At 42.6% G+C, this 27,116-nt stretch overlaps 1 protein-coding gene across 1 annotated transcript; it reads right to left on the bottom strand.

Moving 5' to 3' along the window:
- Positions 1 to 11,416: 11,416 nt before the first annotated feature.
- On the bottom strand, positions 11,417 to 17,500 carry TMEM17 (transmembrane protein 17). Its single transcript, XM_083495329.1, has 4 exons — positions 17,287 to 17,500; positions 16,220 to 16,323; positions 14,529 to 14,642; positions 11,417 to 12,283 (listed from the first exon to the last, which is right to left on the bottom strand). The coding sequence occupies exons 1-4, from the start codon at positions 17,393 to 17,395 to the stop codon at positions 11,930 to 11,932; spliced, it is 681 nt and encodes a 226-aa protein (XP_083351455.1). The 5' UTR covers positions 17,396 to 17,500; the 3' UTR covers positions 11,417 to 11,929.
- Positions 17,501 to 27,116: the final 9,616 nt, after the last annotated feature.

Genomic DNA, 27,116 nt, shown 5'->3' with positions numbered 1-27,116 from the left:
CCGGGGGCCAGATTGAGAAGGCGATTGGGCCAGATCCGGCCTCCGGGCCTTAGGTTGCCTAGCCCTGCTCTACACTCATATGTGCTTCCCACTGCAAATAATGGCTGGCATGCCATGCATGAGTGACTGAGGGCCTCTTTGGAGCCCCCCACTTCCCCACTCTTGCACCCTTGGGGGTAGGCAGTGGATCACATCATTTAATTTTAGTATTTCTAGACTCTATTTTAAAAAACAAGACTAGGTAATTTATCAAACATTAGATGGGTATAAGGAACTCTGCTAGATGGTGTTTTGAGACTCCATTACATTCTGCGACTGAATCACTGAATTTCCTGTGAGGAAAGAGAGAAATAATACAGTGCTAAACCCTAATTTGCCACTGGATCAAGAAAGGACTTTGATTGCCCAAGGCCACATGGGAAGGAAGGAGCTCCCAAGTGGAGGTTTGGCATCATAATTAGACTTACACGAAGAAAGGATTTCACCTTTTTCTACGCAGAGAAGAACATATCAATCTTGCCAATCAATGAAGCAATTTGTATTTGAATAGGATTTTCTCTGCGAGAGAATTCTTTTATTTTTAAAAAGCAATCTATTAAAGTCCATACTTTTGTTAGAACTAAGCTTTATAAAATCCTATTAAAATCCTTCCCAAACCCACTGTATATCTTTCTTTTCTATACTCCCAATTACATTCTTTAGAACTGTTCTGGAAGTATTGGTAAGTGAACATCCTGAGGGTTCTGAATTCATGCAATTGAAGGGGGAGGCGAAAGGAGTGTTTTTCTTTTGACAGTGTAGTTTAGTTCAAAACACTTTCTACTGCTCTTGACTGGAGCTTGGAACAGGCAGAGGTGGAGCTCCTTATGTAAGTCCTTGAAAATACTTTCCTCTTGGCATGCAGTTTCTTGTATTTTCAAGGGCAGATCTTCCTATCAGCCTTGCTTTTAAAACTCTGGAATGATTTGTGTTTCTTGCTGGGCGTGGATTGTGGAATCTGGCTTGGGAACTATGAGAACACTAATGTTTTAAACAACTGCCCTCTTATTCAGATCCACTTATGACAAAGGATCCATATCGTGAATAGAAGGTCTAGGTCAGGGGTCTGCAACCTTTAAGACAAAAAGAGCCACTTGGACCCGTTTCCGAAGGAAAAAAAACTGGGAGCCGCAAAACTCGTCATTATAAAAATAACTTTTTTGTCACTTTTTATTATTATTTCTTTGTTTGACCCCTCAGAATTACTCCTCCTCATAGAAATAAATGTTAAATTAACAAGTTACCTGTGTGTGTGTGTGTGTGTGTGTGTGTGTGTTCTTCACTCCCCTTCAAAACAGTGACCAGCGTACATGCCCCCTTTCAATGCAGTGACCAGTGTACATGCCCCTTACAATATAACGGGCGGGCGGGAAGGTGACGTCGGGACGGTGCGTGACTAACGCACGCACCGCCCCCATGCGGCGTCACAGCCAGTACAGCGCCCGCCACAGTGGGGAGTGTCGGGGCACACAATGCGCCTCCTCCCCTCGCTAGTATCCGCCCCGGAGCTGTGGCAAAGGTGTAAAAGAGCCACATGTGGCTCCGGAGCCGCGGGTTGCAGACCCCTGGTCTAGGTGCTAAGCTGATATGTAAAAGGGGTCATATACACTTAGGGTGCCCCTTCCAAGAATAGTAACTTGACATGCTCAGGCCAAAGCTTAGCCAAAATGCAGAAAAGGCAAAAACATTTCTCTATAACCAGGCCTTTTGACTACTATTGCATTATAAATGTGTTTGTGGGAGGGGGGATATCAGTTGGTTTGGTGGTGGTGGTGTACTTTGTGTTCCTCATTTTTTTATTTTTATGTTGTGACCACCCTGCGATCTTTGGACGAAGGGCTGTATTCAATTTTAATAAATAAATAATAATAAAACTGTTTTTAGTGTTGTGTTTTAATTGTAACCTTAGGGTGAAGGGTGGATTAAAATAATAATGATGATAATTAAAAATGAATACCAAGGGACCAGTCCTACCCTCCCACCCTCCTCCAGCCAGTTGCCTCCCTCCCACTTACCTGCTTTTGCTGTTTGTGTTCCCATATGGAGGCTTCCACAGTCTTGGTGGTTTGCTGTTTTTGTTTCCTGAGAGAACCCCATCCCCAGGTGAGGCTGCGGAGGCAGGGAGAATGAAAATTTAGGCTACCTTTTTCGCTGTTATTGAGTGCAGAACTAAACCCTTAAGGAGCAAAGGATTCCCTTCCCAACCCAAGATGGCCTAAATTTTCTGCAGGTATCAGTAGTGTCTTTCTGGGGTTACATGAGCACTACAGGCATCCCTCCACTTATGCATGTTATACACACATAACAAATAGAATCACAGAATTGTAGAGTGGGAAGGGACCACAGGGGTCATCTAGTCCAACCCCCTGGAATGCAGGAAGCTCAACTAAAGCATCCAAGCAAACCAGGAAATGGCAGGGGAGAGCTGGAGAGCTCCCTACTGTACCCGATTTCACGTAAGCCCACGTAAATACAGGGATGCCTGTATATACTATCTGCACAGTGGTGCAACTCCAGCATAAATTAACAATGTTGGTGTTTCTTCTTGTACTGATGGTGCAATAGAATTTAGTAATGACCCCCAGCCCCACCAGCAGATGGAGATCAGGGCTAATAGGATAGCACTGTTAACAGGAAACAGAGTTGTCCCTTATCTAACAACATTTCTACTTGTTATAGGCAGCTGGGAGTGGTGGTGATGGTGGCAAAATAATCAAACGTGTTTGCTTGTTCTATCAACATGGTCTGTGGGAAAGGCCTTTGTTACTTTTAAACTTTTGACTGTTTCATGTAACCCTAACCCATGGCTCTAAAAGAATGGTTCCATATTTTCAGAATATGTTTTCTTGAGCTCCTGTTCTCTTTATTTTCATGTTCTATCCTTCTCTAGCACACATTAGAGGAAGCCCAAAGCTTCTACCAACCTATTTAATTATATGTATCCTTTGTCTTGTTTGCGGGGGGGGGGGGGACTTCCCCCCCATCAACTCTGCACTGGTGACAGTTCATTTGTGGTCCTGAACAACCAGTGTAGCATTTATGTATCACTGAAGCAAACTGCTTTAAGCAGAAACATTTGGAACATGCCTAAACAGCTCAGGGCTCTTTCGTACAGTTTATAACACGCACCATTATGCTTCAAAACTACGTCTGATGCGGAAATAGATATTATCAGGGCCTAACAATGCAGTTTGGAAGGCAATTCTATTACAATTGCTAACTAACCAGAAAAGCAAAATAAATCCTTTGCTTATGCCAGAAAAGGGAGAGGGGAAATTGTTGTAGCTTGTTTTTCACCCTGAGCCACTGGATATTTGGGGATGGGGGGGGAGGTGCTGTACAGTTTAGGTGAATACAGTGGTACCTTGGTTTACAAACTTAATCCGTTCCGGAAGTCCGTTCTTAAACCAAAACCGTTCTTAAAGTGAGGCACGCTTTCCCTAATGAGGCCTCCCGCCACCAGTGCCCTTCCAACATCCGGATTCTGTTCTTAGACCAAGGTAAAGTTCTCTAATCAAGACACTATTTCCAGTTTTGCAGTGTTTGTAAACCAAATTGTTCTTAAACCGGACTGTTCTTAAACCGAGGGACCACTGTAAATTGTTTTGCTTTTTATCTAGACTCCACTGCCAGACCCACCAAAAACAACTGGGTTCACCAACAGGGCCCCTTATAAGACCTGTGTAAGATGATCTATCCCAATCCTGGAACTTGGCCGTGGTGCAAACTGTCAAAAAAATGGTGGAACAATTGATATCACTGAAAGGGATAAATTTCAAGGTAAAATCCTTATTTGGGATGGACTTGTAGTATGAACAATAGAAAAATGGACTCCGCTTTCTGCCCATTGGATTGTGAACTGCACTTTCATTGAATTAGAAATAGATTTGTGTGTGTGTGTTGTTTGCTTTTTACAATACCGGAGAAAAGGGTTTGCAACTGTAACTTCTGCTTCTAAGTAAATAGATAGGTAGATTAGGGTATCAGGTGCATTAACAAGTTGGGCTACAGTATTTTGTCACCCTAAATCAGAAGAGTGTGTGTGTGTGTGTGTGTGTGTGTGTGACTTCAAAATGCCTTTTCTTTAATGAAAATGGCTTCTGGGTGCTACCAGAGGAATCACTATAGCACGTGGCTATAGTAACTGGCTGAACACCTTGTTTAAAATTATGATTTCCCATTTTTCTCTCCATTTAAATAAATGGGTCGCTTTTTGTGCATAAAGTGACTAATATGATGATAATGATAGTATCAGAATGCAGTTCACTGAAACAATTATTTAAAGGAGAGATGAGGTAATAAAACATCATGTGAGCTGAGAATAAGTAAATTTAAATAAAGTTAAACCAAAATGATGCAAAGTTGTGAACCTGTAAGTTTGCTTTGAGGAAAATACTAATTTTAGAATTTTAAATGTTTGGGGTTTTGCAGCAACTGATTATTTTATGCTGAAATTTGTAATTTCTCCAAGGAGCTAAACAGACTTGTAGCCCATTTCTGACACAAGCAGGCGGATAAGCATCACTAGCTACATCTTTAATGCATGGTCCATATTTCTTTGTTCAGGTTTAATGTTAATTTTTAAAATGTTTACATACACAAAGGTGAAATAGGTTTCTCTAGGGCATGAAGGGCAGGATCTAAATGTCCCTCCTTTTTGCCAGGGAAGTAGCAAATAATCTTTGTAAGAAAAAGATTTTATGCTACGAACTGGCTGTCAGCCAGCATTGAAAATTCAAGCTGCTTGCTTTTTATTAACTGGTATCAGAAACAACAAACAGCCTCAGCAAGATGGCAGCAGGCCATATGGCAAAATTGAAAAGCAATCTCCCAGCCTACCAGATAACAGAGTTCATTGTTTTAAAATGCAAGTATATAATCATAAACAGTCAACCACAATCTCCTCAGTCAGCCTACTGTACACTGCCAACTGCAGTAAAACTGCAGTACTAGTATAAACCTCCTTAGCTGAACAATTCCCCATACAATCCAAATTAATTGGGTTTTCCCAATCAGTTTTCAACGACCTCTTCCATTTCTCCCATTGTTTAGGTTGTTGGATCAGTACAACAGTTTCCCGCATTAATCTTAGTGAGGATTGCCATATTTGTGGAATTTCCTGGACATTCTGGGAATACTGCAGTCGGAAACAGTATCTGGGCAGAAATCAGCAAAATGTCCAGGAAAATCCAGACGTGTGGCAACCCAGGTCGGCAGTTTTTTCTTAAAGATAAATCAAAAACAACTTTTGTGTGCGGATTCTCACTCTGAAATACGTCAAGCCTATCTTAGTATTGAGGGCACCAGTAGCAACACAGCCTACAATTCTATGATTCTATGAAATATGGGGCACATTCCCAGCCTAACCTAAACACCTTAAAGTCCCATTGTTTGCAAAGTCTGACTTTTACATGCACTTCCATTGCTCCTGTTTATTATTTATTTTATTTTTTAAATGATATTTATTAAAATTTCAGAAACAAAAAAATTACATAGTTAAAAGTAAAAAAGACAAGGAAAAATATAGAAAAAAAGAGAAAAAACATACAAAATACAAAGTATAGGGAAAAAAATAGAAAACACACTTAAAAACAAATTAATCCTTCCGTATCTTACATTTCATTTCCTTTGTTTTTGTTTTAGTCCTTTAACTTAATATATTATAGCTTTAGATTCTCACCTATTAACCATCCATTTTTACATACACCTTTATGACATTGCTGCTAAAACCACTTAACTTCATTCTGACATCATTCTAACATTCATTAATTTTACAATATTTCTGTAAGTAGTCTTTAAATTTCTTCCAATCTTCTTCCACCGACTCTTCTCCCTGGTCTCGGATTTTGCCAGTCATTTCTGCCAATTCCATGTAGTCCATCACCTTCATCTGCCATTCTTCCAGAGTGGGTAGATCTTGTGTCTTCCAATACTTTGCAATAAGTATTCTTGCTGCTGTTGTAGCATACATAAAGAATGTTCTGTCCTTCTTTGGCACCAATTGGCCGACCATGCCCAGGAGAAAGGCCTCTGGTTTCTTCAGAAAGGTATATTTAAATACCTTTTTAATTTCATTATAAATCATCTCCCAGAAAGCCTTAATACTTGGGCACGTCCACCAAAGGTGAAAGAATGTACCTTCAGTTTCTTTACATTTCCAACATTTATTGTCAGGCAAATGATAGATTTTTGCAAGCTTGACTGGTGTCATGTACCACCTGTATATCATTTTCATAATATTCTCTCTTAAGGCATTACATGCCGTGAACTTCATACCTGTGGTCCATAACTGTTCCCAGTCAGCCATCATTATGTTATGTCCAACATCTTGTGCCCATTTAATCATAGCAGATTTCACCGTTTCATCCTGTGTATTCCATTTCAACAGCAAGTTATACATCCTTGACAAAGTCTTGGTTTTGGGTTCTAACAGTTCTGTTTCTAATTTTGATTTTTCCACCTGGAAGCCAATTTTCTTGTCCAGATTGTATGCCTCCATTATGTGATAATAATGAAGCCAGTCTCGCATTTTGTTTTTTAATTTCTCAAAACTCTGCAATTTCAGTCTATCTCCGTCTTGTTCCAAAATTTCCCAATATTTCGGCCATTTGACCTCCATATTGAGCTTTTTCTGAGCTTTCGCTTCCATCGGTGACAGCCACCTTGGGGTTTTATTTTCCAGTAGGTCCTTATATCTTATCCAGACATTGAACAAAGCTTTCCTGACAATATGGTTTTCAAATGCTTTATGTGCTTTGACCTTATCATACCACAAGTATGCATGCCATCCAAATACATTATTAAAACCTTCTAAATCTAAAATGTCTGTGTTTTCAAGAAGCAGCCATTCTTTCAACCAGCAAAAATAAAGTTTAAAGTCTGGCAGGGCAAATCCACCTCTTTCCTTTGCATCGATTAATATTTTAAATTTTATTCTAGGCTTCTTACCCTGCCAGATAAATCTAGAGATAGCTCTTTGCCACTTCTTGAAACAGTCCATTTTGACCGAAATTTGCAATGTTTGAAACAGAAACAACATTCTTGGCAATACATTCATTTTTATAGCAGCAATACGGCCTAGCAGTGAAAGCTTCAAATTTGACCAGATTTCTAAGTCTTTTTTCACTTCAGTCCAACATTTTTCATAATTGTCTTTAAATAGATTCCCATTTTTAGCTGTCATGTTAATCCCCAGGTATTTCACTTTCTTAACCACTGTTAAACCTGTCTCATTCTGAAACCTCTCTCTCTCCATTGCAGTTAAATTTTTCTCTAAGACCTTTGTTTTTAACTTATGCTCCTGTTTATTATTTAAGGTCGCCTAGCCCATCTTCCATCACTCAAGGCAGCATACATGGAGTTACCATGTGATTTCCCATCAGACACCGACCAGACAATACTGGACCTGCTTCACTTCAGCATGCTTGCTGCCTCACATGCGCCCACCTGGAATCAAGGGTCTGAAAAAGTGTTGTCTGGGCTGTGTTCATGATATTTGACAACCTTATCTACACACTGGCCTCACTCATAGGCATAGGCAGACTTTATTTTAGGTATGGGGCAGAACTGAGTTATCTGCAACAAAATTGGTGAGTTAGTTACGGTAAGTATTTTTATTTATTTACTTGATTTAAGTGGGGCAGCTGCCCCCCCCACCCCCCAGCTAAGCCCATGGCCTCACTTGAGACTGTGGTTGCTATGAGTTTCATCATGATAAAGTGGAGGGGGGATAATCCTATGTTGAGTGCTTTAGGCGACAGCAACACTGTATTCTCTCCCACGTGGGTGGCAATGTGGTCTAAACCACTGTACCTCTTGAGCTTGCCAATCAGAATGTCAGCAGTTCGAATCTGTGTGACGGATGCTTTTCCCCAGCTCCTGCCAACCTAGCAGCTCGAAAGCATACCAGTGCAAGTAGATAAATAGGTACTACTGCGACAGGAAGGTAAATGGCATTTCCGTGCGCTCTGGCTTCAGTCACGGTGCTCCATGCACCAGAAGCAGTTTAGTCATGCCGTCCACATAACCCAGAAAAGCTGTCTGCAGACAAACGCTGGCTATCTCAGCCTGAAAGCAGAGGTGAGTGATGCAACCCGTAGTTGAATTCAACTGGACTTAACCATCCAGGGATCCTTTACCTTACTTTACCTACCTATACTCTTCCTTTCCCTCTAACGCAGGAGTGGTGAACCATTTTTAGTCCAAGGACCACATTCATCATTGGCCAACCTTTCAGGGGCCAGATGCTTGCAGTGGGTGTGGCCAAAAGTAGCTGTGGCCATCCCATACTCTCACAAACACAGGTACACAGAGAAAGAGCACCCCTCCTCAGCGGATCCATGCAGAGATGGGAGTCTTTACCCCGCCCCATTGAATAATCAGATGGCTGGACAGGGGTCACCTTGCATCTCCATCAGGATGCTGGCCTGGACAGAACTGTGTCTACATTCATTCATTCATTCACTGGTGTGGGGGGAACTGTCTAGAAAAAATGGCCTGTAGGCACCAGTTCTAAAGTTGTTGAAGCACAGGATGACCAGGTGAGACCTGTTTAGGTTCTGGAACTCAGAGCATACTGTCTGCCCTCTCATTACAATGTGCCTTGTATCTTCTACATTCCTTAGTTGGTATTTTGTCATTACACAAAACCAGGTCAAAATACTAACTATAAAATTATTTTTTTACAAGCAAAATGAGCACATAGTACATCAAATGTGCGACCTTAGCAAACAATGGCTACATATACTAAAAACAAAAACAAAAATCAATTTATCCCATGATTTACATAGGTCATATTCACGTGGTTAGCAACTTGGTCCTAAACATAGTTCTCTCTGAAGTAAGGTGCTGAGTTTAATGGGACTTACCTTCTAGAAAGACTTCCCTCTGGGACTGTACCCTGGGACTTACTAAGTTTTGTCCAGTGTAATTTCAGTTTCAATTTACTTTTTCAGAAAACTTCATAACCCTTTCAAGGATTCTTTTTTTAAATATATTTTATGGCTGTTTTCAATCTTGGCTTATCTCTGTCATATTTCATGCTCTATTCCACTTGGGGAGGTAGGATTCAATATTGAAGAACAAAGAACAAAGTGCTTTTCTTCATTTCAGTCTTTTATATACATGGCACAGGTTCAGTCCTGTTGCATTTGACTTATTCTGACTGCTACCAAACTAACCCTTTTTTGTGCCTTCTTTTCACCCTCTTGTAATTTTCTTTACCCCCTCCCTTTAATTTTGTCCATTTTGCATCCCCAGTCAGCCCCTAGTGTGCATTTCATCTCCTCTAAGAGGTTTGATACATTCCTTTATGCTTTTTCATCCAAGCTGATAGTCCAAAACACTAAGACACGCCAGAGGTTAGCATCAAACCTTCACAGCATTGCATTTTTCTCATCAGCTGGAGAGAAATTCAGCATTTTCCAATAAAAGGCTATGTCCCTTGAAGATTGCTGTTATTGATAAGAGAGAATAGAAAATCAGCCTGTAAATGTGCCATACCAATAAAACACTATCTTCTGAAACTTCCCCCCATAATGCTAATCTCCTGACTAGAATCTCATAACAACTATGTGGAATAAAATAAATACATTCCCTGGGGGTAAAAATAAATAAATGAACTAACCACATCATTATCTATTTAAGAGGAAGAAAAGACCTGAAAGAGCCCTGTTGGCATCCTTGCACAGAATATAGCACTATTTGAAACTGTACAAGACCACCAGTACTGTCATAAAACAAAACCTAGGTATATCACAGGCATGCTAATTGCATAGAATTAGGTATTTCTTATGTAAATTTGTCTTGAAAAAGCTGGAAAATGTAAATAGGTGCCAGCTCTGCTCTGCTAAATTAATCTAAAACAATAAATGAAAGGTGGACATCAGCGTCAAGCATTTAATGAACCCTAATTATGAAGTCCAAAGCTTTATAATTAAAAGCAATTCTAGAAACACAAGCATGTGAGCAAGTTATTGGGTGATCTCTCTGGGAACGTGGATTCTCTCCATGACACCTACCCAGAATTGTGGGTATGCAAGAAAGCAGGAGAGACAGGGCAGCACTGAACCTCTGCTTTCCACAATAATTTCCTGGCAGTGGATTTCTGAGCAGCTGTAATGATTTCATGGTTACCACTGCAAAGCAGGCCCTGAAAGAGCTGATAGTTAGAACCAGTGGTGGGGAAGGACATGTCACAAAATACACATTTTACAGGCTTGTGGCACTGTGGGTTAAACCACAGAGCCTAGGACTTGCCGATCAGAAGGTCGACGGTTCGAATCCCCGCGACGGGGTGAGCTCCCATTGCTCAGTCCCTGCTCCTGCCAACCTAGCAGTTTGAAATCGCGTCAAAGTGCAAGTAGATAAATAGGTACCGCTCCGGTGGGAAGGTAAACAGCAATTCTGTGCACTGCTCTGGTTCGCCAGAAGCAGCTTAGTCATGCTGGCTACATGACCCGGAAGCTGTACCAATAAAGGTACCCCTGCCCGTACGGGCCAGTCGTGTCCAACTCTAGGGTTGTGCGCTCATCTCACTTAAGAGGCCGGGATCCAGCGCTGTCCGAAGACACTTCCGGGTCACGTGGCCAGCCAGTGTGGTGTAGTGGTTAAGAGCGGTAGTCACGTAATCTGGGAAACCGGGTTCGTGTCTCCGCTCCTCCACATGCAGCTGCTGGGTGACCTTGGGCCAGTCACACTTCTGTGAAGTCTCTCAGCCCCACTCACCTCACAGAGTGTTTGTTGTGGGAGAGGAAGGGAAAGGAGAATGTGAGCCGCTTTGAGACTCCTGAAGGGGAGTGAAAGGCGGGATATCAAATCCAAACTCTTCTTCTTCTTCTTCTATTTCCAGCTCTCCTACCCCACTAATATATTCATGGGTAAATTTGTATTCTGGAGCAAGTGCCATAAGCACCATCCCCTCTGGTCACTTCTTTCTAAGAGAGAATGAAGGACACCCATACTCTACTTTTCCAATGGACCTGGACAGAAGCTGGATCCAGTAGAATTGATACAAGCCTTAAAATTCAAATAAAGTTGAGAGCCTAAGTGGGGAACAGCTTCAGTCTTCCTCCTGCAGTTTCAAGGGCTTGGCCACTACTGTTGAAACCTTTAGCCTTGGATGTAGATTGTAATGTAGTAGCTGTGGATCTTGCACACTTTCATGGCTTTGTCTTCCTATGTACAGTAATCATGGAACTATCTCAAAATGAAACTCTCCTTCAGATAAGTCCATCAGGCAATTCTGTTTTGGGTTTTAGAAAGAAGGTCATAGAGGAGCAATACACATTGGAAGAGCTATGGCTATCACTTGCAAAGTATCATTCAACGGGGAATGCTAGCTTGCCATAGCCAATTGCAGTAAAATATTTCAATAGAATATATTAACACCAATTTATTTTTACAAAATATTCCTTTGCAACAGTTATTGAAATATTAAGAAAACACATTTAAAAATTAAGCAAAGTATAAAAACATAAAGACTTTTAGAAGTCCAAAACAACTGTGAATCTGAGGGCTATTGCTGATATAACATTTTCCTTCACTGAAAAATGTCTAAAGAGGAATACATGCTAAAGTGTTACAGGGGAAGGCACATCCATGTGGATTACACAAGATACAATTGGCAAGATTGTGTAGAAAGGTAACCTCATGAATCATACCTGCAAAATACATGCAGGTTTTACATTCCAGTGTCACATTTTCCCATGTGTTAGTATATTTTATCACAACAGAATTGGCTCACAGTGAAGACACTGGTGGTATTGCTCGTCTTACAGGTTCCTAGCAGAAGAGTAGCTTTTTTTGTTATCTGGAACAAGTTCAGAGTTTCAGAATCCCAAATAATTAAGGCAACAGGAACCAAGGAAGATGGGCAGCTGGCTGTTCTGCATCAAGCCCTCACGGCAGATGTCCAACTAGAACTTGTTGAGCGAATTTCCTCCACACGTGGCCTCATATCCCACGGAGCCTCCACTCTCATTTTATGCCAGCTTAGGTTATCAGAGCGGAAATGACGATCTAGCTGGTCAAACTCATGAAGACGGAAGCGAGTTGCCAGTTGGTTCACCATTCTTCTGAGGGCAATGAATGCAGTAACAACCTGGAAGACAAGGAAGACTACAAAGACGATATTCACTGCTCGCTCCAAGGGCTGGATCTTCAGACCTCCATTTAAAAGCAGGAAGAGAATTAAGGGCAGTTGCAAAAGGAGACTCAGGAGCCAAAAGCCAGCTAGTTCAGGAACCTATTAAAGGCAAAAAAATAAAAGGGGGGGGGGGTGTTGTATCAATATACTAACCTCCTGGCAGCATGACAACTCAGTAGTAGAAAATTTATTGGTCAGACTTTCTAACCCCTGTGTCCAAAGTGTGAACACTGAGAAACTAAGAGCCACAGAGATTTCATTAAACAGCTTTTCGACTTCTGCAGATTTTCTGCTTCTGTTGTTGTTGCTGCAGCTTTCAAGAGAACCCTGCCAACGAAGTGACTTTTCCCTCAGACCCAACCCCACCAGACTTTTCACTCAAACATCTCAGCCAGATGTCATTTCGCTGACAGGGGGAACAGAACACAAACAGGACTGGGGACAGCCGGGGGAAGTGAGGGAGTGGATGCAAATTGCTAGCTTGTGTCTCTTCAACAGGAAGCATTGCCCTTTAGCTGCCCTGGACAGCAGCAGAGGACAAATGGTATTGCTCACATTCTCATCTGTCTCCCCCTACATTGGTAGGAAATAGGGTCACAGTTGCAGCAGCAGGTTCTGACCTTACAGCATTTTTCAGGATAAAGAGGTAGGATTTACACAGGCAACAAAAGTCAGAATGAAGAGACCATGATTAGGAGAAGGAAGGGGGCGGGGTGGAGAAACCCACTAGCACCCCAATCCTAAACATGTAGTGCATAATCCAATCAGAGGTGTACACAGGCTTCCTTGCGCCCTTGGTAAGGAGCTGTACTGCCCTCCTCCCCGCCATCCCAGTGTGCCTCGCCCAGCCGCCCAGAGCAGCGGAAGAGCAGCTCGGAGAGCGTGCAGAGGGAACAGACAGGCTCCTAGCCACTCTCAGTCAGAGTAGAGAGGTGTGGTTTTTGTGCCCCCCTGGGCCTGAGCCCTAACCAAGCCCTAGGTATGCCCCTTAATCCAATACAGACTTAAACACGGAAGCAAATAGCATGGTGGGGCAGAGCTGCTTACCTGAGCTCCTGGTAGGTGAGATGCTGCTGCATACAGGGATGGGGCGGGGAGGGTGTTGTGGTGGAAACACACTGGATTGAACTGGTCACTGCATTTGCAGTGTTCTGACTTTGCCACTGTCTCGCTCCTCTCAATAAGCAGCAGTGCCTCACCTGCATGGAGGCCAAGTAAGTGCCTCTGACCCACCATGCTGTCTACTATTGCTTAAGCACCTGAAATCAACATGCTTAAGCATCTTGTATGTAACATTTTTTCAGCAGCTAGGAAAACACACTCTGCACATACTCAGGAGCATTTCTTTCCTTTCTTACTAATCCATGCAACTGCAAGGCTAAAACCTTAATCAGATTAAGCACTGAATAGAATTTTAGAATGTTGGAATTGCAGACAGCATGTTAGACTGATCCACCATGCGCTTCTGTGCTTGTTTATTCATAAGTAAATCTCACTGTATTTAATGGGATTATTCCTAGGTAAACGTGCATAGGAAAAGTGCAGCCCCAAAGTCTTAACCTTATTCTTTCTTAGACAGATACACGTCAGTTCCATTTCCTTCCAGATCCACATTATATCCCAGGTTGTTTTGTTTTTTTACATTTCATTCCAGAATGGCATTTACTAATACTAGCACTGTGTTTTTTTAATACTTAACATTTCTGTAGTGTATTTCAAGTATTCAAAGTGTTTCACATACCATTTTTCAACTCTTACAACAGCCCTGTGTGGCCAATAGCATTACTCCATGTTGCTTTCCCTGACCCATTAAGACTAGACCTGTTTTATGTGTTTGAATGCATCAATTCCTCTTTTATTTTTTAAAGTGCTTTTATATTACTGCTTATTGGTTTTACAGTATGTTGCAGTTTTGTTTTAACATTGTGCACCACTTAAGAGACTTTTAAAATATTCCATTTAAATTTTTTTCCATTTAAATATTCCATTTAAATATTTTAATATTCCATTTAAAAATATTTCAGAAGAGGGTAGGAACTTAGACTAGAGAGCAGTGGTTCACTGAGACTACCTACTGAGCACCTAACTATTAACCAGGGGCTTCCCAGCTTTCACACTTTGTCTTGGCTACTGAGCAACAGAAGCTCCTCCATACAAGTGTCTACAAAAAAACCATGCATGAATTTAACCAGCATGTCTGTGTGGTACCTTATCTTCAGGACTGAGTCCAGCTACTAAATTTGTTGGGGGAAGGCTGTAACCTAAGAAAGGTTATTCAATGTTAATAATCTATTAGTCTGAGATAAATGCTACTGAATTCCTCATGGGTCTGAGGCAAACTTACCTTCTCCTGCAAATTCCCCATGTATCCTAGGTACAAGCGGATCATTTCAATCAGAGAGGTTAATATAATGACTGTCACCAAGATGAACTTGTAGTAGTCTGGTAAGACTGGATACTAGAATTGAGAAATGACAAAAAATTAAATACAGACATACCTCGTTTTGTTGCGCTTCGCATTACTGCACTTCACAGATAATTGTGTTTTTTACAAATTGAAGGTTTGTGGCAACCCTGCATCAAGCAAGTCTACTAGCGCCATTTTTCCAACAGCATGTGCTCCCTTTGTGTCTCTGTGTCACATTAATTAAGGTATACAGGTATATCCGGCGCCATGGTGCAAAGATCCCTCCGGTGCCCCCCCCCCATTTCCCAGAGTTGTCAACCTTTCCCCAAGCCTCTGCGGGGATCACTCTTCTCCCGCGGGGCCTGGGAAGGAAGCTGCACGCCTGCCAGCCATATAGTTGGCGGGGTGCAACTTCCATCCTAAGCCTCTGCAGGGATCACTCTCCTCCTTGGGAGGCTTGGGAGGCAAGCTGCACGCCCGCCAGCTATATGGTTGACGGGGCGCAGCTGGTGGAAGTGAAGGAGGGAAAGGGGAGGCCGCCAGCAAAGCCACGCAGCTCCCCCACTCGCTAGGGCGCCCCTGCGAGGATGGCGCCCTGGCGCAACACGCCAGTATGCCCAATGGGAAAGATGGCTCTGAAGGTATGTACATTGCTTTTTTAGATATACTACTACTGCACACTTAACAGACTACAGTATAGTGTGAACATAATTTTTATATGCACTGGGAAACCAAAAACTTTGTGTGACTCACTTTATTGCAATATTTGCTTTATGGCAGTAGTCTGGAACTGAACCCACAATATCTCTGTTTCCCCCAAAAAACTTGCCTGCTTATGTTATAAACCTGTCTGCAAGTGTCACTTGACCACAGCCATTTCATTAGGTTACAGCAGGGGAGGGAGAGAAGGAATGGAGAGCCATCTCTGCTAAGAAGTCAGGCCCTTCCCTCTCATCAACTGTCACCTGACTGGCAGCAGTCATTACACCAGGTTGCAGCAGAGGTGGAGAGGAAAGGGATGGAGGGTCACTCCATCAACGCAACTGAGACCACTAACTGTTTTCTCCTCATCTCCTTGAACTTTTCCACTATGGCTGGTCATTAGAAGAACTTATAACTAGGAGCCTATAACAGAGTTTGCTTATCAGGCATGTCCAAAGTCCGGTTTGGAGGCCTAATCTGTCCCGCTGGTCGGTTTAATCCAGCTCCTGTGGCAGTTTATTTCCTTGTTTACAAAGCTCAACAACTTTGGTTGGCTCTTTGGTCAGCCCTCACGGCCTTTCACTACATCAAATGTGGCCATCTTTGAAAAAAGCTTGGCCACCACTTATTTCATCCTCCCTCCTTATCTATTTTTCCGTTGTGTGATTGTTCTTTAGACTGTAAACATTAGGACGGCCTTGTTTGCACTGATAGGCAAACTGCTTTGGGAGCTTTTTCTGGCTGAAGAGTGGGATACAAAATTTTTAAAATAACCACCACTCAGAACATTCTCAATCTTATTATAGAAGTACGGCTATTACCAGGTATGTAGATACACAATTACTAGTCTCTCTCTTGCAGAGCGTGTACAGAACAATAGCAGATGCAACAGGATTATAAGAGTACCAATTGTCTTCTGAGCTCACCTTCAGCTGCAGCATCACTATACTGCTGACCCACCAAAATGGGAAAAAGCAGAGGTTGAAATAGAGGGACATCTGCAAGGGCAAACTGGAGACGATTTCATTATCTGGAGAGACAAGAGGAAAGAACCCACCAGCCACTTCAGACATTTTTCCTTCTATATGTTGAAGGCTACAACTTTATGCACAGTTACTTTGAAGTAAAATATCCATAGGTTTCAGATGAAAGAGATGCTTCTGAAAAAAGACATGCTTGAACTTCTAAGCCCAAATAATCCTTCTTTCTTTTTTTGTTTTATGTTGTTTTGTTTTTTATTTAATCTGTTTTTATTGCTGAAAGGTTTCAATACAATATTTTTTTAAAGGAAGTAATGGTACCACTCTATTCTATCTTGTTCAAACCACATATCGAGTACTGTGTACAGTTCTGGGTACCACAATTTAAGAAGCACATTGACAAGCTGGAATGTATGCAGAGGAGGGTGCCCAAGATGATCAAGGGTCTGAAAACCAAGACTTATGAGGAACAGTTGAGGGAGTTTGGTATGTTTAGCCTGGATAAGAGGTGACTGAGAGCCATGCTGGTGGATGGAAGCCATGCATATCCAATAAAAGGGGCCACGTTGTATCAAAGCTTGCATTTATCTTTCCAGTATGGTGCTCTTGTTGCAGTAAGGCCATTAGTTTATCCGTAAGTATGGAGTCCCATATCTACGACAGGCAAGCTTCAAAGAGATTTATATTGAGTCCTCCAAAACCTGGCAATTATTAATGTGGCAGCAGTTAACAAATGAATAGTAAGGTATTTATTGGGCATTCCTTGGGCTTCTTAGGGAAAATAAGACACTAGTGCTTCTTTATAGAAACACGGCCATCACCCACCCACCCAAACGCTCTGGGAGGAGCCCCTGATCTTGCATTCACTGCAATCTCCACTGCAGCTGCAACCGCCCAGGGTTCTGCACTGCATCCCCTTCCATCTCGACTCCTGGCAGCCGACCACGTGACGGCGCCGCCACCGCCATCTTTGTAGCTGGCCCCTCCGGCGCCCTCGCCCGCCCGTCACTCACCCGGCACGTTGTCGGCGGCGCTGCTCCCGGGTCCGGTCCGGTTGTTGTCCGTGAAGACGGTCCGGCTGAAGGAGCTCAGCCGCCTCCTCACGGGCTCCGGCAGAGACATAAGCGCGCGCCGGCCGCGGCCTCCGCTCGTTGCTACGGCAACTGGACGCCGCCCGGCGCTCCGTGCGCAGCCGCGGCGCCGCCTCTTCAGATGCGCCCAAAGAGGCGCGCGGGAAACGGAGTCCGCGCAACCCGACACTTCAGGTTCGTCCACGCAGCGGTCCCAGCAGGTTGTGGGTCCGGGGGAATCGGTGGAGGACGACGCGCGCCTCCCCCTTGACAGGGGAGGGGGAGAAAGGTGTGGAGCTGCTTGGTGGAGGGGAAGAAGGTACCTGAGAAGGCTCCCTAGCAAGAATGTGCCTTTTGCAAACGCGGGGCTCCTCCTCCAGCCTCTTCGCTCCGAGCAACGCTGTGCAGCTGGCAGGATCTGAACCCACGTCTCCCTCCCTCTGCCTGGGATTTTGCAAACGATTTGGGGTTGCAGCTCTGGGAAAGCCAACTCGGGCATCTCAAGGAAACAGGAAGCCACCCCCGGGTTATTCTTCAGCAGCAGTTTAGTAGTACAGTATATATTTATTGATAGCCGAGGGGGCTGCTTCAGACAGCCTGGGGCCGAGCAGCTTTCCGCTTTTCTCCAGGGAAAGCCCCTCTTCACCGCTGAACTGGAGCAAATGTCATTTCGCTGAAAACCCGAAACTGGATCTTGAAAGCAGGAATGGGACGCTGAGTTCAATTCAGTGGCAAAGAGCGGGTTTTCCTGGGGGGAAGCGGTGGGGCAAAGGGAAGCGCGGAGCAGCAGGGACAGCCACCAGCCCCAAGAGAGGGAATCCGGAATTAAACTGCCCCAAGTGGCATTGAAAAACAGGGTGGTGCTGTGCTGGTGCTCTCCGTTACACAGCTCTAGCCAGTGCTTAAAAAAAAAAAAGTTTAGGAGTACTGTACTGTCATTTTGACTCAAGAAAATCACCATTTTATAGTTGAAATGGGTGGGGGGGATACTGTAAATGGACAAAAGTACAAAGATTCACAAAATGTTTAGGGATCTGTGTCCCCCCAGTTCCAACCAGACATCTTGACTGTTCTAGCTGTAATGAGGTCCACAGTACATGTCACTCAGGGGCTCACCCAAGACAATTTTGCCATAAGGGCAGTGGGGGGAAGGGTCAACTGTGTTAAAAAAAACCTTCCAGTGGAGGCAACCACCGAAAATACCCCGGCCTGCTCCAGTTGGACATTACATCTCACCCAATTCTGGGCCAACTGACAGAACCCACCCTGTGAGGGAATCAGGCACAGATAACGCTGGGGATTGTTGCAGTCTCCCGGGTCTTAGTTCAACACTTTTACCACTACACCATGCAGTCTTTGTGATTTTGACATGAGCTTTTAAGAGTGTGGGGGACAATCTTAGCTGTAATCCTGTACACACTTTACTGGGAGTAAGTCCCACTGCACACTGTGGTGTTTACCTTTGAGTAGAGATGTATGAGACTGCACCATTCCTTACTCAATAAAGCCAACTGTTTTTATTTCTCCTCATGCATACACTTTGTAAGTAAAACAAAAGCCACTGAAAGGCTACCATGGTTTTAAATCAGAGGTACTGTAATCCTTATGTATCTACAATGGTTCAGCTAAGCTGCCTGGTAGATGCTGGGCAAACTCCTGTGGATTTTTTGGCAACAACACTGAGCCATAAACTATATGCACTATAGCTTAGGAAAGTCAAGACCAAGTCTCAGCAGTTTTTAAGTGAACAAATGTTCACTTAAGCTAAGCATAGCCAAGCCTGTGGTTTAGTGTTCTACCAGAATCACTATTAGGAGGCTACTTGATCTGCCTTTCTAGAGATGGCCAGCCCTATTACTGGACAGTGTTCTGAACCTTCCTTAGAATAAAAAGAACAGAAGGTGAGAGCTGAAGTTGGAGAGAGGAGCCGAAAAGCTTGTTCAGACCTGCTTGTCATAGAATGATAGAACTGTACAGTTGGAAGAGACCCTGAGAGTCATCTAGTCCAATGCAGGAATCTCAACTAAAGCATCCATGACAGATGGCCATCCAACCTCTGCTTATAAACCTCTAAGCCAAGAAAGTCCACAATCTCCTGAGGGAGACCATTCCACTGTTGAACAGCTCTTACCACCTAAACATTAGGATTCCACCTAAACATTAGGAAGAACTTCCTGACAGTAAGAGCTGTTCGACAGTGGAATTTGCTGCCAAGGAGTGTGGTGGAGTCTCCTTCTTTGGAGGTCTTAAGCAGAGGCTTGACAACCATATGTCAGGAGTGCTCTGATGGTGTTTCCTGCTTGGCAGGGGGTTGGACTCAATGGCCCTTGTGGTCTCTTCCAACTCTATGATTCTATAATTCTTACCTTCTTACTGTCAGAAAGGTCTTCCTGATGCTTAGTCGGAATCTCCTTTCACGTAACTTGATAGGTTGGTTCAGGTCCTAGCCTCTGGAGCAGGAGAAAACAAACTTGCTCCCTCTTCCATGTGACAGCCCTTGAGATATTTGAAGATGGCTCTCATATCTCCTCACCATCTCCTCTTTTGTAGGCTAAACATACTAAACTCCCTCAACCTCATATGGCTTGGTTTCCAGGCCCTTGATCATCTCTTCTGCACACATTCCAGCTCATCAATATTCTTCTTAAAGTGTGGCACCCAGAACTCACCACAGTACTCCAGATGTTGTCTGACCAAGTCAAAATACAGTGGTACTATGACTTCTGTTTGTAGGAGGTTCTTTATTTGTATATCATCAAGATATACAGCCCAGTCTAGTGTGAGAATCTGATCAGATATTGTATTGAATATACATTGTAAGCAACTTAAAACATTAGCAGGATTGTTATAAACTCGTGAAGTAAAGATAATTTAAAGGGAATATAATGGGAAGTTAATAATTAGATACAAATTGGTTACGCAGTAGGGAAAAGATACAAAATAAGGAACTGCAGAAAGGGGAGGGAGGTTGAAGAAAATGTGGATTGATTATGTAAAGATTGTTTTTTTCTGTCAAAATACATGTATGAAAAAATGGGGTGGGGTTAAGGCTGAATACAGCAGTACTATTAATTCCATGTATAGCTGGCTCTGGATTTGTGTATCATGAAGATATACTGTGTGAGATTCTCTAGTGTGAGAATCTGATCAGAGAGACCGTAAATTGTGATATGTCTCAAATTTCATATCTTAAAAGAATGGCAGCTCTTTAATTGTAAAATGGATAAAAAGATGTCTTAGAAGAGGCTTCTACAATATGGCATAAAATAATGGTTCATTTTCTTAAGCAGGATGCTAAAAATGGAGGAACACTGGAAAGCAAAAATCATAGATGTTAAAAAGATGGGGGGGGGGGGGAGAAATCTCCGCACCTGTTGAAATCCCCTCTTCTACAAAAATGTTCAGGTGGGGAAGCCATATCTTCCCAAACCTCTTACCACACTCCTCCATAGTTACCAAAGTCTGACAGACATAGCCAGTCAACAATTATCATTGTTATTCTAATGCTTGTAGTCAAAAATAAAATAAGATGGTGCAATTAGCTTAACATCATACTGCCAGAATAATGTTAGGGAAATTTTGTTAGGGAAGAATAATGTAAGGGAATGCTGCCTCACCGGACCCCTTGATAGCATAATCCTTAAAGCACTTTGCCCATGCTAAGAACTTGTGAAGAGAATGGGCATAATGCCAGCAGCGTGTTTTGAAGATCAGTTCGTTAGACAATCTTCTATTTATGTCACTAACACTTTAACACCCACTGAATGTTTTGTCTGGCTCTGAAGAATTAGTACTACTGATTTAGAGCCCCTGTGTGCACACTGATTTGTTACACATAATAGTTAAGTGTCATACAACACATGCTACTTATCATGGTGTTGGCAAGCTGAAGTTCCTACTTGTTCTTAGTGAACTCAATATTATTGACTGGTGGGAGCTTGTGCATAAGTGTATTTATTTCACTGTTACTATCTAGTTAATACAAGCTTCAAATGTAGCTCTGTTATAACTGTCCATCTAGAATCCCTCTTAAGCAGCTGATTATGTGCTTGCAGAATTTTTGATTTGCTGTTATTTTTTTAAAGGCTTTTTAAAATAACACTGAAAACCCCCCACAAGGGTTTGCTGAGAGTTAACAATTTATGGTTTTTGAAAAATGCTTTACCTACTCAAAACAAAGAGCCATATCAGTGTAAAGCATTATTATTGTAATTCTAGGTCCATGCTGCTTCACAGGGATGAAAGATGCATAAGGCATTTTGACTGGAATTCAGAAGCAGCTCTCCCAGTGTTCCAGCTTTTCCTATGTTATGAATTATGCAGAATGCATTTTGGAAGCTAAGAGTTGAAGTACTGCATTTAACTGTCATTGTGTTGAGATTGCCTAGCAATATACATGGCCTTTAAAAGCCTGACTCCGAAATGACAGAACTGTGTATGATTAAAAACCATGAAACTGCAGGTGAAGCAGCACTGAATGACTCTTAGGGACAAAAAAGATATGCAATGCTAAATGTGTCATTACCAAGCACATCAAAGTTTTAAACATTAAATAGCAGGTGCAAAGGCTTATTTTCCTCAGAACTGCAAAGAAGGGAATTGGCTTCCATGAACCTGATCCTAACCAGCAGGGAAGAATTGGTTGATGAGGTGATGCGGATGTTGGAGAGAAATTCCTACTCCCTCGTAAAAATGTAAAGGTAAAGGACTCCTGGATGGTTAAGGCCAGCGTTTGTCCACAGCCAGCTTTCCAGGTCATGTGCCTAGCATGACTAAACCGCTTCTGGTGCAATGGGACATCATGACAGAAACCAGAGCGCACGGAAACGCTGTTTACCTTCAACAAGTCTGCATCCGTTGGCAGTAAAACAAACAAACAAAGGTTCCAAACAACTTAAAAAGAAAGGTACAGTACTTGTTTTCCTTAGGAAAAGGAACCTGTAAAGATGCAGGCTGTAAAATCTTCCTTCTGGAGAGATTCGGTTCATTTGGTTTTTCTTGAAGCTGGGAGCCATTGGCTGTATGGGTCATTTGCCTTTTCCATGAAGCACAGAGAGAAAAAGACTGAGTGTGGTGGAGCAGAGCCTGTTGAGAGCCTGCTAAGCCACACCCACATGTAAACGGAGTAGTGGGAACATTGGGTTTCATGATGAGAAAGAAAAACCCAAACGTAGTCAAACATGCACTGGAAAGCTGCAACTTTCTAAAATATAGTGGCTTCGGCAACTTAAAATTGCCTAACTCTGTGTTGGATTATGGCAAGTATCTTCTTTTTTTTCTTTGGCGATCACTTGTAGCTGAGTAAGATTCTCTTCCATGAACACGGTCTTAACAGTGAGTCCATAAGTGACTGGAGAACCTCCTCCTCTATGGCAAGTATACTTACCCTTCTGAAGGCTGTGCTTTATACATGAATAAAGTATTCAGTCCTTGTTTCAATTCACCTACTATGTGCATAAGCCCACCTGTGTATAACTTTAGGTTATCACCTGGGCACCCATCTAGACCATCATTTGGTGGTGTGCTAACATTACAAGCAAATGGGTCAACTTTGACCAAAGACTTAAACACGTTGACAGGCACAGCATGGGTAGGAGCTATACATGTGTTCCATGTTATTCTAAAAAATGAGCTCTGAGATCCTTAATGAGAAGGCAATTGGGATATAACCAGTGCAATGCTGCAATTTATTTTTCTTGACAATTGACACAGATGAAGCATATCCATTGCAATTTTTGCACATGGTGAATTTGAGGAAATTCTCTTTCCTTTCTGACAGTGTGGAGTTAGAACAGCACTGTTTCTGGATTCCCTCACCCCTCCGCTAGAACAGTTGACAGATTCTTGAGTTTCAAAAGACTCTCTCCTACTCTTTGACCTTATGGCAGGATCTTGGCTGCCTTCATGAGCTATTGAATGTACAGATCCAGGACTTTCTTTATAGCATTTCTTTGGCTCACTAACTGTTACAGGCCACAACTGGAATCTAATGAGCAACACATACCAAATTCTTGGGCAGAATGACCCATACCAAAAGAAAAAATGCTGTTACTAATTTTCTATATAACATCCAGATTGGGGAAAGGGACAGGGAGGTTAGTGTGGTTTATTTCTTTTCTTTAAGCAGAAAAAACTATGGGAGGCAGCAGTTAGGAGATAGTGGTTTCCGCAGCCACGTTTGTCTTCATCCTCAGAAACATACTGCATTGTCTCTAAAAACAGACAGATGACGAAGAAGAAGAAGAAGAAGAAGAAGAATAAGAAGAAGAAGAAGAAGAAGACGACATCAAGGGATGATTGTATGTAGATGGATTCTGATATTTTGTTCACAATTTTGTGAATTTTGTAATTGGCAGTTTAAACACCAACAAAGGAAGAGCAAAACAAAATATACCTTCCCAACATAAAAGAAACACCTCATTTCCATTTTCTCTTCTAATCCCCTACCCAAGTTTACTACTGCAGGGTACTTACCAACCACTGAGAAAGTTTAAACCCAAATGGAATAGCACTTTATACTGTCAAGTTTCCAGTCACTGACTGTGGGTGAATTGGGGCTCTCAGTGATACTACTATACACAACATCATGGAATGAACCTGTGGCTCTCCAGATGTTGGATACCACCACCCATCAGACCCAGCCAGCATAGCTATGTATGCCCTGTTGAGCTTGCTGGAAGAAAGCATAGCTCCTGTTAGAGGAATAAGTTATAAATAGGATGATCCTAGGGTTGCCAGGTCTCCGGCATCCCAAAGCCAGGACTCAAGGGGAGGCATGTAGAGATGACATGGGTCTTGATGTTATGGGGCTGCCAGCTCTCAAGAGAATTAATATCAAAAGCCTCATTTCTTAACTTAAGGGTTATCAGGAGATAAGAGAACACGTTCATGATTGGCTGCAACATCGTCAATTAAATGAGGTTTTCAAAGAAGACAACAAGAAAGGATTTGGTTACACCATATCTAGATTTCAAAGAGAAATTGTAGATGATGAGGAGGATGATAATAAATTTCTAAAGAAAAGGTATAATTTATTGTTAGAATGGGAGACTAAAGATGAAGAGGTCAAATCTATAATGATCAAATGGGCACAAGATATAGGACATAATACACAAATGGAAGACTGGGAAAAACTATGAAAAGTTAATTTAAAATTTACTGGTTGTATATTGTTAAGAGAGAATTATATAATTGGATTTGCCAGCAGCATTAGTTAACAGTTCAGCCAAGGCTGATTTAATGCTTGCTTAATCAGAAATTTGTCCACTACTTTTCTGCTGAAGAAACAGACCTTCCAAAAATTTTACCTCTGAGGATCCTATCACATGACAGTTCAATTAGTTGTTGTTCTTTTTGTACAGACAACAACTAATTGAACTGTCATGTAATAGGATCCTCAGAGGTAAATTTTTGGAAGTGAATTTATCTGAATTTTGGTTTCATGCTATCAAAATTTCTTGGTAGCTAAAATGGGCTTTATCATGATTAAAACTTTTAAAATATTCATAATCTGTTATATCAAATGCTTTCACCATACCATAAAGGTTGGGAACCACTCATCTAATGTGGTAACATTTCAGCTTGATGTATTAAACATCAAACAATTTGATCATTAACAAAAATGAATAGATTTGGGATGCCTGTATTGTGGAAGTGAAACTCATGCAAAGAATAATGTGTTTTGGAATAATTGCCTTACACCTAAATGGTACATGACTAGACATGGTGGAAAGAGTCTGTCTGCACCATCTATAGCTTGATGGCTGTGTGTTGCCATTCAAACCTCAGGCTCATAAATCAAACCAAGTGTCTGCCTCCAGCATTGGTTTAGCAGCACCTCTGACATTAATTTGTAAGGCGGGGGGAGGAGTATTCTTAAAACTCAGGAAGGGAAAGGTATGGAATGTAGTGTGGAATGTGGTGTCGCCAGATCAAATCGTTGAAAATAAAATGTATTTTCTGGGTCTCAGGGATAGTTACAGAGTAGTTGAACACCCAGTACAATAACCCCACCCAATGACAGAGAAAGTGCATTAGAAAACCCATAGAAAAGATAAAAGCATAATGACTTTACAGTGAGAACATCTGCTGCTGCTACTACTATTGTTACTGCACACATATACCGGTAATTTTCTTTCTCTCAAAGAGTTGTAACTAGGCCAAATTCACCCAAAATGTTTCCACCATTTTTAAAGCAATCATAGCTCTGAATCCATTAGTACATCAGGCATAGCACAGTCACAATTTTGCACTCTATGTATCCTTAAAGTGCAGTCATACCTTGGTTCTCAAACGTAATCCATTCTGGAAGTCCATTCGATTCCCGAAACTGTTTGAAAACCAAGGCGCAGCTTCCGATTGGCTTCAGGAGCTTCCTGCACTCAAGCGGAAGCCATGTCAGATCTTCGGCTTCTGAAAAACGTTTGAAAACAGGAACACTTCTGGGTTTTCGGTGTTTGGGAGCCAAAACGTACAAGTATCACAGCATTTGGGAACCAAGGTATGACTGTATATGAAGTCAGCGGCGGAGCTAGCTGATTGGGCACCCAGAGTGGCACACATGCATGCACCTGGGGGCGGGGCGATCAACGGGGCAGTGATCCGCCTGGGAGGCGATCAGTGTAGCAGTGATCCGCCCAGGGGGGATTTTGTCACCCCTCTCAGGGATAACACCTGGGGCGAACTGCCCCCACCCTTCCTATGGCCCTGTGTGAAGTTCTGTCTACATGGCTGGCTTTCTTGCAAGTTCCTGTTACATGCAGAGAAAAGTGTGTGTGATATCACCATTACCTGTGTTTGGGAATTCATGTGATGCTAGTCCTTATTCCAGAAGAATCCGGCACATTTGTAGCCCTCGTACAACACAGCGCAGGGAACAGGGGTGGATCTACTATGAAACTAATGAAGGGTCCCTAATCCTGGAGGAGCCCCAGAAGCAACTTTAGTCCACATTTACTTTAAAAAATTTGGTCTAGTAGGTACAATTTGAGTCACACAACTCGTTGATTAATCTCTGGTTGTATGTATTTCAACAATCCCAAAGTTTGAGAATCAATAGCACTGGTGTTGTAAAGGTGGTTGAAAGCAACCCCACTGAAGAAGATAACAGTGGTTACCCAGATCTTGTTGCTGGTTGTGAAGGGCCTCCCATAACAGTTCAAGGTTCAGGCCCCCCAAAATGTATATTCACCACTGGCATGACCCTAGCAGAGACAGTAAAGTAGACTAAACTCCGGTTTTAGAGGAGTCAGGGGTGCCAACTTGAATAAAATATTGGGGGGGCAGGTAAGCCCCACTCCGCAGAATTGAACACATGACAGGGCGCCCCCATACCATGTGAATGGCAATGCCCATCAACTGCAGGGAGCTGCAGGGAGCCTCAGCTGATTCAGGGTTCATCCACACTTCTGCCAGTTCCATGCCTAGAAAGCAGGGGTCTGAGAGGTTTTCTGCTTGTCCCACCGCTTTCCCCAGGGAACCTGCTTTACTGCTGACTCAGAGCAACTGTCAATCCATGGAAAACCCCACTGATGTTTGCTCCAATTCAGCAGAAAAGAGCAGGTTTCCCAAGTGGAAGTATGGATGACCCCTAAGTGCCCCTCTCCAGGCTGACAAAGTGTCAAGGTGAGTTAAGCAACTGAGTGTGCTCTGCTTTCTATATTTATATGCTTGTCAAGTTCCTCCAGGCTACTGTTGCAGTTTGTATGCTTGCAAATCACCGTACTTGTACTCTTTTGTTTTCTGACTGTCTGAAATCATTCCAGAGCTCCAAC

This window comes from Podarcis liolepis, assembly GCF_965112155.1.
Source record: "Podarcis liolepis genome assembly, chromosome: 3".
NCBI lineage: Eukaryota > Metazoa > Chordata > Lepidosauria > Squamata > Lacertidae > Podarcis > Podarcis liolepis.
Note: the sequence above shows the minus strand (reverse complement) of the source record. Positions and strands in the feature narration are given on the sequence as shown.

Excerpts from the sequence above, each read along its gene's own strand:
- TMEM17 (XM_083495329.1), bottom strand. The coding sequence starts at position 17,395 with ATGTCTCTGCCGGAGCCCGTGAGGAGGCGGCTGAGCTCCTTCAGCCGG. Across the intron at positions 16,324-17,286 it reads CGCCGCCGACAACGTGCCGG|ATAATGAAATCGTCTCCAGT; the intron begins GTGAGTGACGGG and ends TTGTCTCTCCAG. Across the intron at positions 14,643-16,219 it reads TAGTGATGCTGCAGCTGAAG|TATCCAGTCTTACCAGACTA; the intron begins GTGAGCTCAGAA and ends TCTCAATTCTAG.